We start from the raw sequence: 13,646 nt of genomic DNA, 5'->3' as shown, positions 1-13,646 counted from the left end.
TACTTCAAGAGTTTAAAAAAAAGACCGAGTTTCAAAAAAATTACGTTTTAAGAAACAGTCACTTTTTTCAAAAAAGAAATGTTTCATTTTTATTTTCAGGATCTAGCGCTACCGTTAGCTTGTTTTAAAACACACTCCATTGCCTAAATAGTCACAAGCGCTTATTAGGTACTGACTATCATGTTGCTCTTTGCACGAGGAGGTCCTGTGTTCGAATCCTCACCTAGCACTATTCTTTTTGCGACATTATTTTACTAGGCGAAATGATCATACATGTGTACAACATCGGACAATGGATCGGCCCATCACACTGTACATGGATGGCAGTGCGACATAGTTTTTAAAAAGACCATGCTATCATTTATTATAAAGGGGTATGCAAATATCTTATTTGTTAGTGTGTTTCAGGGGTTGTAACGAAGCAGAATTATTTTCTTACTGACTTTTTGAAAGGAGTTTTTGATGACATATTGGAGTAGGCATCTTGATCGACAAGAGCCTCAGGTATGGAGTGGTAGACGTCAAGAGACGTGGGGACCGGATTAAGTCAAGCTGGTAGTTGGGGACTTAGTTCTTAATGTTATCATATGCCCCGCAAGTAGGCCACAATGAGAACACCAAAAGGGAGTTATGGGAAGTCTTGGAGGACATGGTTAGGAGTGTATCGATTGGCGAGAGGCTCTTCATAGGAGGAGACCTCAATGGCCACGTGGGCACATCCAACACAAGTTTTGAAGGGGTGCATGGGGATTTGGCCATGGCATCAAGAATCAAGAAGGAGAAGACGTCTTAAGCTTTGCGCTAGCCTACAACATGATCATAGGTAACATCCTCTTTAAGAAGAGAGAATCACATCTAGTGACTTACAGTGGCGGGCAACACTCTAGCCAGATTGATTTCATCCTCTCAAGAAGAGAAGACAGGCGTGCATGCCTAGACTGTAAGGTGATACCTGGAGAGAGTGTTGACCCTCAACATGAGCTTTTGGTTGCCGACTTCCGCTTTTGGATTTGTGTCCAGTGGGACAAGCGTGCCAAAGTCGCTAGAACGAAGTGGTGTAAACTCAAGGGGGAGATAGCTCATGCGTTTAAGGAGAGGGTCATTAAGGAGGGTCCTTGGGAGGAAGGAGGTGATGCAGACAACATGTGGATGAATATGGCGACTTGCATTCGTAAGGTGGCCTCAGAGGAGTTCGGAGTGTCCAGGGGAAGTACAAGAGAAACAAAAGATACCTGGTGGTCGAACGATGATGTCCAGAAGGCAATTAAGGAGAAGAAAGATTGTTTCAGATGTCTATATCTGGATAGGAGTGTAGACAACATAGAGAAGTACAAGATGGCAAAGAAAGACGCAAAGTGAGCCGTGAGTGAAGCAAGGGGTCGGACGTATGAGGACCTCTACCAACGGTTATACATGAAGGAATGCGAAAGGGACATCTATAAGATGACCAAGATTCGAGAGAGGAAGACAAGGGTGTTGACCAAATCAAGTGCATCAAGGACGGAGCAAGAGCAATTCTTGGTGAAGAACAAGGAGAGTACTTTGACAAGCTGTTCAATGGGGAGAATGAGAGCTCTACCATTGATCTGGACGACTCCTTTGATGAGACTAGCAGACGTTTTGTGCGGCGAATCCAGGAGTCAGAAGTCAAAGAGGCTTTAAATAGGATGAAAGGAGGCAAGGCGATGGGCCCAGATTGTATCCCCATTGAGGTGTGGGAGGCCTCGGGGACATAGCGATAGTATGGCTAACCAAACTTTTCAACCTCATTTTTCGGGCAAACTGTTGGAAATATGCCCTAGAGGCAATAATAAATTAGTTATTATTATATTTCTTAGTTCATGATAATAGTTTATTATCCATGCTATAATTGTATTGAATGAAGACTCATTTACATGTGTAGATACATAGACAAAACACCGTCCCTAGCATGCCTCTAGTTGGCTAGCCAGTTGATCGATGATAGTCAGTGTCTTCTGATTATGAACAAGGTGTTGTTGCTTGATAACTGGATCACGTCATTGGGAGAATCACGTGATGGACTAGACCCAAACTAATAGACGTAGCATGTTGATCGTGTCATTTTGTTGCTACTGTTTTCTGCGTGTCAAGTATTTATTCCTATGACCATGAGATCATATAACTCACTGACACCGGAGGAATGCTTTGTGTGTATCAAACGTCGCAACGTAACTGGGTGACTATAAAGATGCTCTACAGGTATCTCCGAAGGTGTTAGTTGAGTTAGTATGGATCAAGACTGGGATTTGTCACTCCGTGTGACGGAGAGGTATCTCGGGGCCCACTCGGTAATACAACATCACACACAAGCCTTGCAAGCAATGTAACTTAGTGTAAGTTGCGGGATCTTGTATTACGGAACGAGTAAAGAGACTTGCCGGTAAACAAGATTGAAATAGGTATGCGGATACTGACGATCAAATCTCGGGCAAGTAACATACCGAAGGACAAAGGGAATGACATACGGGATTATACGAATCCTTGGCACTGAGGTTCAAACGATAAGATCTTCGTAGAATATGTAGGATCCAATATGGGCATCCAGGTCCCGCTATTGGATATTGACCGAGGAGTCTCTCGGGTCATGTCTACATAGTTCTCGAACCCGCAGGGTCTGCACACTTAAGGTTCGACGTTGTTTTATGCGTATTTGAGTTATATGGTTGGTTACCGAATGTTGTTCGGAGTCCCGGATGAGATCACGGATGTCACGAGGGTTTCCGGAATGGTCCGGAAACGAAGATTGATATATAGGATGACCTCATTTGATTACCGGAAGGTTTTCGGAGTTACCGGGAATGTACCGGGAATGACGAATGGGTTCCGGGAGTTCACCGGGGGGGGGGGGCAACCCACCCCGGGGAAGCCCATAGGCTTTGGGGAGACACACCAGCCCTTAGTGGGCTGGTGGGACAGCCCCAAGGGGGCCTATGCGCCAAGAATAAGAAATCAAAGGAAAAGAAAAAAAAAGAGGGAGGAAGTGGGAAGGGAGGGGGACTCCTCCCACCAAACCAAGTCCAACTCGGTTTGGGGGGGGAGTCCTCCCCCCCTTGGCTCGGCCGACCCCTTGAGGGTCCCTTGGACCCCAAGGCAAGGTCCCCCTCCCTCCTCCTATATATATGGAGCAATTAGGGCTGATTTGAGACGACTTTCTCACGGCTGCCCGGCCACATAACTCCATGGTTTTTCCTCTAGATCGCGTTTCTGCGGAGCTCGAGCGGAGCCCTGCTGAGACAAGATCATCACCAACCTCCGGAGCGCCGTCACGCTGTCGGAGAACTCTTCTACCTCTCCGTCTCTCTTGCTGGATCAAGAAGGCCGAGATCATCGTCGAGCTGTACGTGTGCTGAACACGGAGGTGCCGTCCGTTCGGTACTAGATCGTGGAACTGATCGCGGGATTGTTCGCGGGGCGGATCGAGGGACGTGAGGACGTTCCACTACATCAACCGCGTTCTCTAACGCTTCTGCTGTACGATCTACAAGGGTACGTAGATCACTCATCCCCTCTCGTAGATGGACATCACCATGATAGGTCTTCGTGCGCGTAGGAAAATTTTTGTTTCCCATGCGACGTTCCCCAACACAAACAAGATGCCAGAAGAATGGAGATGGAGTATATTAGTACCAATCTTCAATAACAAGGGGGTGTTTAGAGTTGTACTAATTATCGTGGAATTAAATTGATGAGCCATACAATGAAGCTATGGGAGAGAGTCATTGAGCACCGTTTAAGAAGAATGACAAGCGTGACCAAAAATCAGTTTGGTTTCATGCCTGGGAGGTCGACCATGGAAGCCATTTTCTTGGTACGACAACTTATGGAGAGATATAAGGAGCAGAAGAAGGACTTGCATATGGTGTTCATTGACTTGGGGAAGGCCTATGATAAGATACCACAAAATGTTATGTGGTGGGCCTTGGAGAAACACAAAGTCCCAGCAAAGTACATTACCCTCATCAAGGACATGTACGATAATATTGTGACAAGTGTTCGAACAAGTGATGGCGACACTAATGACTTCCCGTTTAAGATAGGACTGCATTAGAGGTCAGTTTTGAGCCCTTATATTTTTGCCTTGGTGATGGATGAGGTCACAAGGGATATACAAGGAAATATCCCATGGTGTATGCTCTTTACGGACGATGTGGTGCTAGTCGATGATAGTCGGACGGGGGTCAACATGAAGTTGGAGTTATGGAGGCAAACCTTGGAATCGAAAGGTTTTAGACATAGTGGGACTAAGACCGAGTACATGAGGTGCGCTTTCAATACGACTAAGCACGGGGAGGAGGGGGATGTTAGCCTTGATGGGCAGGTGGTACCTCAGAAGGACACCTTTCGTTATTTAGGGTCAATGTTGCAGAAGGATGGGGATATCGATGAAGATGTGAACCATCGAATTAAAGACGGATGGATGAAGTGATACCAAGCTTCTGGCATTCTCTATGACAAGAGGGTGCCACAAAAGCTAAAAGGCAAATTCTATAGGACGGCAGTTCGACCCGCTATGTTGTATGGCGCTGAGTGTTGGCCGACTAAAAGGCGACATCTGCAACAACTAGGTGTGGCGGAGATGTGCATGTTGAGATGGATGTACGGCCACACAAGGAAGGATCGAATCCGGAATGATGACATACGAGATAGAGTTGCGGTAGTGCCAGTTAAAGAGAAGCTTGTCCAATATCGTCAGAGATGGTTTGGGCATATTCAACGTAGGTCTCCAGAAGCCCCAGTGCATAGCGGTTGGCTAAAGCATGCTGATAATGTCAAGAGAGGCCGGGGTAGACAGAACTTGACATGAAAAGAGTCCGTAAAGAGAGATCTAAAGGATTGAAGCATCACCAAAGGACTAGCCATGGATAGGGGTGCGTGGAAGCTTGCTATTCATGTGCCAAAATCATGAGTTGGTCGTGAGATCTTATGGGTTTCTCCTCTAGCCTATCCCAACTTGTCTCGGACTAAAGGCTTTGCTGTTGTTATTGTATGTATCTCCTCATATTTTTTTCCTACAGATTTTTTGAAGGAGTGATTTTCAACATGATGATTCTACATAATTGAAGTAGAAATTAAAGGGGTGTTAGAATTTAATTAATTCTTCCTAAATTATGAAAATACAATAAGTGTCTCAACTTTATACTAGGTCTAATGCAAAGTTGTATTTTGCTTGAGACATTTATTTTGGTATAGAAATAATATCTGCTTAACAAACCGATGTGCGGTTTCTCTCCTCAGGAGTCGCATCTTCTTATTCTAACTGATGCATTGATCCAATCACGCCCGTAGTAAGCATCACATTTGTGTGATGCGCCTCTTCATTAGGTATATACATGTACTTCTTCAAGTAATGCTACATGCCTACATCTACAAAGGCTTACTTAAAGATTTTACGTACGAACTGATATGTATAATTGTGATTGATAATTGGGGGATGATGGGCCTCTCCCCTATTGAAAATCAGAAGGAGAGAAGAATTAGTTTGGAAGGTTAAGTAAACCTTTTGTAAGTTTTTGTAGGTCTAGCATTATTGTACTTCTTCCATCTGAAATTATGTACATTTATTCATTCGCACTGTTTCTTTACATTTTTTTCCTAGCCACTTTCGTTCACGTATCCATCCACCACCGGGTTGCAGCCTGATGACGCCGTCGCCGTGGAGGCGTTCCTGCTGGACATTGCAGCAGCGGGTCGCTCACGGAGCGCCCCGAGCGCCGAACGCGACGTTTTGTACCCTTGTCCATGGCGCAGCCTGGCCGGCCATCGCCGGGCGCCATCGAACGGTGTGACGTACCTGACTGCGTGGCCGTGGCTGATTTCCTTCTTCGCGAGTACGTCAGGGAGCGAAGTCTGGACTCCGTAGGACAGTGTCAGTGTGAAACTGCCGGTTCCACAGTTGCCACGGCACACCGTACCGAGAGAACCCACTGTTCTATTTATACCACCACCGCCCCGCCGTACTGCCCACACACATGTTACACTGCTACGGCCTACGGCACCACCTTCGACTCTAGCCATGGCCACCGCCGCCGGCCGGTTGCTCCCCTTGCTCCAGCTGCTGCATGCGTTGCTCGTCGTCGCCGCGGCCGGCGTGACGTACGACCACCGCTCCCTCATCATCTCCGGCCGCCGCCGCCTTCTCATCTCCACCTCCATCCACTACCCGCGCAGCGTCCCCGCGGTACGTACGCTCCCAGCACCACCCCAGCTCATGCACTAGCAGTGGCAGTGTGGCGGCAGTAAAAGCAACTTGGATTGCTCGCAGATGTGGCCCAAGCTGGTGGCGGAGGCCAAGGACGGCGGCGCCGACTGCATCGAGACCTACGTCTTCTGGAACGGCCACGAGACCGCCCCCGGCAAGGTCCGCCCGCCGCCGCGTCGCCTCATTTTTTGTGCTGCATTTAGTCTGTCTGTATGTTCTTCACAAACCAGGGTATGTTCATGTGGGATTGCAGTACTACTTCGAGGACCGCTTCGATCTGGTGCAGTTCGCGAGGGTCGTCAAGGACGCCGGGCTCTTCCTGATTCTGCGCATCGGCCCCTTCGTCGCCGGCGAGTGGAACTTCGGGTCCGCTTCCTTCCCCTTCACATCGCCGTTGCGATATCATGATTGTTACTACCATTGGTTGCACAACTTGTAGTTCTGCATATGTACTGTGATTTTGTTCCTGTGGCGTCTGCGTTAACCTTTTCCTTTTTGTGGGGTTTAGGGGCTTGCCGGTGTGGCTACATTACATTCCTGGGACGGTGTTCAGGACCAACAACGAGCCATTCAAGGTGAGGGTGGCCTGTGAACTTGTAATATTTTTGTGGTAACTTCGCCGGTTTGGGTGATGAACTGATAGTCCTAGCGATTTTTCTCTCTTCTGGATGCAGTCTCACATGAAGGGCTTCACAACGAAAATCGTGGACATGATGAAGAAAGAGCGATTCTTTGCCTCCCAAGGAGGCCACATCATCCTAGCTCAGGTCACGATTCAATCAACTTTGCGATACACATTCCTCACGATTGCACAGGATCAGATGATCTGAGGCTGAATTGGTGCATTGCAGATTGAGAATGAGTATGAAGGTACCGAACAAGCATTCGGGGCTGGCGGCAAGGCATACGCAACGTGGGCGGCTAGTATGGCTCTGGCTCAGAACACGGGCGTCCCTTGGATCATGTGCCAGCAGTCTGATGCTCCTGATCATGTGGTTAGTTTCTGACGTTTAGTGCCTCCTGTCGTATGCACCAGCAGCATTACTATCACCGAAATTGCAGCTGTTAATTATGATGGGGAAAGAACAATAACAAAACAACATATAATTGGTAGTTGTAACTTCCTTACTAGTGACATAGAACTGCTGCTGATCTCAGGATAGTAGGTGCGCACTTCCGACAAATATCCAGGGTTATGTTTTTAGTAACAAAAATACTCATGGTTGTGCTGTTAGCATCATTTTGGGATTTATACATGCATGCGGTTGATAGTTCATATGTACTATTTGGTAGAGTTTTTAACAGATTCAGTGCTAGATCTTTTTTCCCTGATCTATTGATTGATGCATGTGACATTTGCAGATAAACACCTGTAATTCGTTCTATTGCGATCAATTCATGCCAAATTCGCCAACCAAACCCAAAATCTGGACAGAGAATTGGCCTGGATGGTAATGCGTTTGGCACATTTCCATTAGCAATTGATTATACTTTAGAAGCACTTCTGTTATTGTCCATAACGAACAAAAAAAATCAAATTATGTACATATTTTTTTTACCTTTCTCAAAAGCTGAAGGAAATAATCCATTGCTTCTCTTTTATTTCCATCTCTACTCAGGTTCCAGAATTTTGGTGAAGCTAATCCCCACAGACCCGCCGAGGATGTTGCATTTTCTGTTGCACGTTTCTTTGGAAAAGGTGGCACCGTTCAAAATTACTATGTGGTATTCCCTTGCACACACTTCATATTCTAACTTGATTCTGAAAAACATGTTCTAACCTTACTCACATTCAAGTTTCTAAAATTACAATGGATCACACATCTCATCTTCTAACTTGACAAAGACACTGGATTTATTCTGCTAATCACAATCAAGCATCTAAATCATATTCACTCGGTGGCGAAACTACTGATAATTTCATCCTAGTGAAAATTGACCAAATTTTCATTATCCTTTCAAGTACCATGGTGGAACAAACTTTGGTCGCACTACTGGAGGGCCCTTCATTACTACTAGCTATGACTATGATGCACCAATTGATGAATATGGTTAGACTAGATTGTTCTTATCGATTCCTCGAATAATCTTAGGCCTAGTATACCGTCTTGAAATCGTTCATTGATTTGAATTACAGGCCTTAGGAGACTTCCAAAATGGGCACATCTGAGGGAGCTTCACAAATCCATAAAATTGTGTGAGCATAGTCTGCTTTATGGTAACTCAACATCATTTTCTCTTGGGCCTCAACAAGAGGTAAGAATTTTGTCTTCTATTGGGTTATACGTGATATATGTGTTTTAAATTGATCTATACAACTAGTATGTCTGATATGCTTACTTACCACACAAGCCTGAGTTCTTTTTTTCTAAAAATAAGTAAAATCAATCTTGTGTGTATAACATACATACTACTTTGTAATTACAGACCACTGTAAGTCAACCTCGATGTATCTATTACTGAACATCACCATTCCCTTTTTTAAAATTCCGCATCTTTGTCTCCATGTGGACTAATATGCTTGTCTGCTGCCTCGTGAAATAAATAGTGTCAACTTTTGCTTGCAGGCCGATGTTTACACTGATCACTCAGGAGGATGTGTTGCATTCCTATCTAACATTGATTCAGAAAAGGACAAAGTTGTCACTTTCAGGAAGAGAAAATATGATCTTCCCGCCTGGTCAGTTAGCGTCCTACCTGACTGCGAGAGTGTGGTTTACAACACTGCAAAGGTATTTGATTTTCCCTTTGATAATTTTTGGAAGAAGAAAAAACATTTAGCCTTGTCAGTGAAATGGATAACAGCCTTCTCATAAAATGAAACAAAAAGTTACGTAGGACTTGAAAAGGACAAAAGTATAATGCCAACATAAGATTATTCAACGCTTAACTGAGACACACAATATCTAGCAGACCACCTTTTCTTACTTATAACTTCGGTTTGATGGTTGATCGTCATCAGGTTCGATCTCAAACTTCAATGGTCGACATGGTTCCGGAAACTTTGCAAGCATCGAAACCTGATCAGTGGAGCATTTTCACGGAGAAAATTGGTATTTGGGATAAGAATGACTTCATACAAAATGGATTTGTAGACCATATTAATACGACAAAAGACTCTACTGACTACCTGTGGCACACAACAAGGTTGGTCTAATAATAGAACTATGTTATGTATCATGTACGCTTTCATGCTTTGGATATGTTGGTAAGCCTGATATCAACCAAGATGAGAGGCTTAGTATTATTTATTTATGTTTGTTTGAACCATCCTTTGCAATTAAGTTTTGTACTTACTGATTATTTTATTGAAATTTGCAGTTTTAATGTAGACGGAAGTTACCCCACAAGTGGAAAACACCCAATTCTTAATATCGACTCCAAAGGCCATGGTGTCCACGCTTTCCTAAATGATATGCTTATAGGTATGATATGTACCTTTTACTTTATCCTGAGAAATCATATAAAGTACTCCCTCCGACAATTGATATGGATCAGAGCGAGTAATATCTTTGAGTGGACGTTTCCTGAGATGTTTCTGAAGTTCTAATTCATCATATATGGATCCTTAAAAAGTAGAGCAATTGTTTACATTAGCATCAACATATTTGAGTGGACGTTCGCTAGGATATTTCTGAAGTTCTAATTCATCCTAAATGGATCCTTAAGAAGTAGCGCACTTGTTTACATTAGCATCAATGTGACATTTTTCCCGAAGGGTTGTTGAATCCTACATTGTCCATCTCACCCTTAGATATCATTTCCTTATAATTTACAGCCTCTTCAATTTAAGTTGTTGTGTCATTGCACTTACCTTCTGTAGTTGTTGTCTTCAATTTTCAGGTAGTGCATTTGGTAATGGCTCAAAATCAAGTTTCAATCTGCATATACCCATCACCTTGAAGATGGGGAAGAACGAAATTGCACTACTGAGTATGACTGTTGGATTGCAAGTAAGCGTCTACCTTAATAAATGATTAAAATTGTATCATACTCCCTCTGTACCAAAATAATTGTAGTTGGTAGTTCTCCCCAACTACAATTCTTTGGGTACAGAGGGAGTAGTATGTATGATGTTCTTTACATGCCCATGTAGTTTTGTGTGCACACATATGTCATATGTCACATAGATATCCACAGGTCTACACACTTTTTTATAAGAGACTACTACTGGTTAGGTGAGGCCATTTCAAGTTAAAAGTGCTTATCTATTTGGAATTGTGTGTACTTTCTAAGAATGCAGGAGCCCGTTATGAATGGGTAGGAGCAGGCCTTACAAGTGTGAACATCTCTGGAATGGAAAATGGAACCATAGACTTGTCTTCAAATAAGTGGTCATACAAGGTATTTTCATCAAGATTCTTCATATGAAATTTCTACTGAGACTACTACATGATGGAAGTTTTTTGCTTTGCTATTTCTGTAGCCACCTATATATTTCAACCCCGAGTTCTATTTCTAGAATTTAAGATAATCGAGATACGCGTTCATCCATGCTTCCTTCATGCGTTTGTTTGTAGATTGGGTTGGAAGGCGAACACTACAGTTTGTTCAAGCCTGATCAAGGAAATAACCAAAGGTGGAGTCAACAATCTGAGCCATCAAAGGATCAGCCTTTGACATGGTACAAGGTAATGTTCTACTATCTCTTTATTCTTGATGAATCCTTCACGTCCTACTACGTGTATGCTAATCCAAAATAATTACTACTAGGTACATGTTGATGCTCCACAAGGATATGACCCAATTGGGCTAGATATGCAGTCTATGGGGAAAGGCCTGGCCTGGTTGAATGGAAATGCCATAGGGAGATACTGGCTCAGGACTAGTTCTTCTGATGATAGGTGCACTCCCAGCTGCAACTACAGAGGACAATTTTCTCCAGACAATTGCAGGACTGGATGTGGGAAGCCAAGTCAAAGATGGTAATGAGATGACATTTGCAAAACCCCACAATCCTAATTAAGCATGTTGTAGACTAAGGCATGTCTTAGTGGCGGAAAGGGGCCCATGCCTTCCCACCCACCTAATTAAGTTTAAGGCATGGTACTTGTAAGTTGGGTTTGTTGCGCTAATCATATTGCAAGGAGCTTCTTTACAGTCTTTTTGTTAAAAAAATAAGCATGTTCTTCCATTATTCTCTTTGTGTTTCATATTTCTGTTTTACCTATGGTCAGGTACCATGTCCCAAGGTCATGGTTTCACCCATCAGGGAACACCCTCGTGGTTTTTGAGGAGCAGGGTGGGGATCCCACGAAGATCACATTCTCAAGAAGAGTTGCGACAAGCATCTGCTCCTTTGTGTCTGAGAACTATCCATTTATTGTTGACCTCGAGACCTGGGACAAAAGTGTGACAGATGATGGAAGAGTAGCATCTAAAGCACAATTGTCTTGCCCGAAGGGAAAAATTATCTCTTCAGTTAATTTTGCGAGCTTCGGAGACCCCAGTGGAACTTGCAGGTCCTACCAACAAGGAAGATGTCACCATCCAGACTCTCTATCTGTTGTTGAGGAGGTAACATTTGCAGTTTCCGTCCCAAAATTCCTGTCTTATATCTAGACAAACTTAAGACAAGAATTTTGGGACTGAGGGAGTAGTATTCTGCTTTGCCTCAGAACTCGAGAACCATCAAATTTAACTTCTTTAAAAGTGCACATGAATTTAGTCTTGGAATTAGATGACTGACACTTCTGCATTTATAGCTCGTGGTGATGATGCAACTAGGATTATATTAGACAAATCAAAAGTTTTAATTTTCCATTTCTAAGCTACCGTGCATCTTTTGTGTTTTTGTTTTGCATTGGGCACCATGAGTTCCATATGAGTTTTCTGATAATCATTTCGCGATTATCACTATATAGATATCTAGATTTTATTGACCATAGTAAACATTGTATATATTTCCTGAGCAATCCTTTATTGTTTGCAGGCCTGTCTGAACAACAATAGTTGTACGATTTCACTAGCTGACAAGGGATTCGGAAAAGATTTATGTCCCGACGTCATCAAAACACTTGCCATTGAAGCTCACTGCTCTTAGTGAGTTATGCTCAGCCAGGGGTTCTACCACTACAAATCCGCTCATCAACAATCAAATTTGAAAGCTTTAGTACAGTTAAACAACAATGTGAAAGTGGAAGCTTGCCTAGAGCAAGGTTTAGATTTATTGTGAGTTTTTTTATGGATTCTTTATACAAATCTGCTCATCAACAATCAAATTTGGGCGTGACTAGGGGTATATATGTATCAACCCATGCATATGTGTGGGTCAACCTCCTTTTTAGGATCAAAATATCACCGGATCTAGTCATGGCTATCTTTTACCCATTTGTGATCTAAACAAAAGGGATAAAACGAGGGAAATACACAAATAAAGATGCCTACGAACATAAAAATGGTTTATTATCATCATTTTTCATGATGTTTAACATATGTACATGACATGACACACATCCATGATTTATTTCAGATTTCTAGAAATAGGAAAGTTGTTTTTGAATAATGGGGGTGCAATGCTAGCTAATTGCACAAAAGCTCCTCCTCCTCCTCTTCTTCTTCTTCTTCTTCCTCTTCTTCTTCTTCTTCCCCCTCTTCTTCTTCTTCCTCCTCTTCCTCCTCCTCCTCCTCCTCTTCCTCGTCCTCGTCCTCTTCCTCTTCCTCTTCCTCTTCCTCTTCCTCTTCCTCTTGCTCTTGCTCTTCTTCTTCTTCTTCGCCCGCCGGCACGCCCTGGCTGCGACGAGGGGATGGAAGGGGGAGGAGGGTCGCGGTCCGGCGGCGGCTAGGGTTTCCTCCCCTGCCGTCCGTGGGAACACCAGAGAAGGAGAAGTCGTAACTCCTCAAAATGTAAGTGACGATATATCATCAACACATGCAAACGTTCGTTCTAGACGGCCAAATTGAGGGAGTAGTCCCACACCTAGTGGATGGGGGATTATCTATTCTTCAATATACGGACGACACAATTCTTTTTATGGAACATGATCTAGATAAAGCAGTGAATCTGAAATTAATATTATCAGCATTCGAGCAGTTATCCGGATTGAAGATTAATTTTCATAAAAGTGAATTGTTTTGTTTCGGCGAGGCCCAGGATGCAGCAGCTCAATATGCCGAGATATTCGGATGCGAGCAAGGTCAATTTCCTATTAAGTATTTGGGGATACCGATACATTATAGGAGATTGACGAATGCGGAATGGAAGCACGTCGAAGAACGTTTGCAAATAAGGCTAGCTAGCTGGAAGGGGAAGTTGTTGTCCCTAGGTGGAAGATTGGTACTCATAAATTCAGTTTTAGCCAACATGGTACTGTATATGATATCTTTCTTTCAATTACCTAAATGAGTCTTACATAGATTGGATTATTTCCGATCGAGATTCTTTTGGCAAGGGGATAATGAGAAAAAGAAGTATCGACTGACCAAG

The 13,646-nt window shown here is 43.5% G+C and overlaps 1 protein-coding gene across 1 annotated transcript; it reads left to right on the top strand.

Annotated features, from left to right (window-relative positions):
• The first annotated feature begins 6,002 nt into the window (after positions 1-6,002).
• LOC123444755 (beta-galactosidase 3-like) lies at positions 6,003-12,517 on the top strand. The gene is made up of 19 exons (XM_045121589.1): positions 6,003-6,199; positions 6,284-6,379; positions 6,474-6,586; positions 6,729-6,795; positions 6,895-6,987; positions 7,072-7,215; positions 7,583-7,671; positions 7,840-7,945; positions 8,184-8,271; positions 8,358-8,476; positions 8,788-8,952; positions 9,183-9,367; positions 9,542-9,645; positions 10,064-10,173; positions 10,457-10,564; positions 10,741-10,851; positions 10,934-11,145; positions 11,398-11,737; positions 12,153-12,517. The coding sequence occupies exons 1-19, from the start codon at positions 6,035-6,037 to the stop codon at positions 12,261-12,263; spliced, it is 2,526 nt and encodes an 841-aa protein (XP_044977524.1). The 5' UTR covers positions 6,003-6,034; the 3' UTR covers positions 12,264-12,517.
• The last annotated feature ends 1,129 nt before the right edge of the window (positions 12,518-13,646 follow it).

Source organism: Hordeum vulgare, chromosome 3H, assembly GCF_904849725.1.
Source record: "Hordeum vulgare subsp. vulgare chromosome 3H, MorexV3_pseudomolecules_assembly, whole genome shotgun sequence".
Classification (NCBI taxonomy): Eukaryota; Viridiplantae; Streptophyta; class Magnoliopsida; order Poales; family Poaceae; genus Hordeum; species Hordeum vulgare.
Note: the sequence above shows the minus strand (reverse complement) of the source record. Positions and strands in the feature narration are given on the sequence as shown.

Bases quoted from the DNA above. Each gene is read 5' to 3' on its own strand.
- LOC123444755 (XM_045121589.1), top strand. From the start codon at position 6,035: ATGGCCACCGCCGCCGGCCGGTTGCTCCCCTTGCTCCAGCTGCTGCAT. The intron at 6,988-7,071 runs GTCACGATTCAA...GGTGCATTGCAG, and splicing joins GCCACATCATCCTAGCTCAG to ATTGAGAATGAGTATGAAGG. The intron at 9,646-10,063 runs GTATGATATGTA...TTCAATTTTCAG, and splicing joins CCTAAATGATATGCTTATAG to GTAGTGCATTTGGTAATGGC.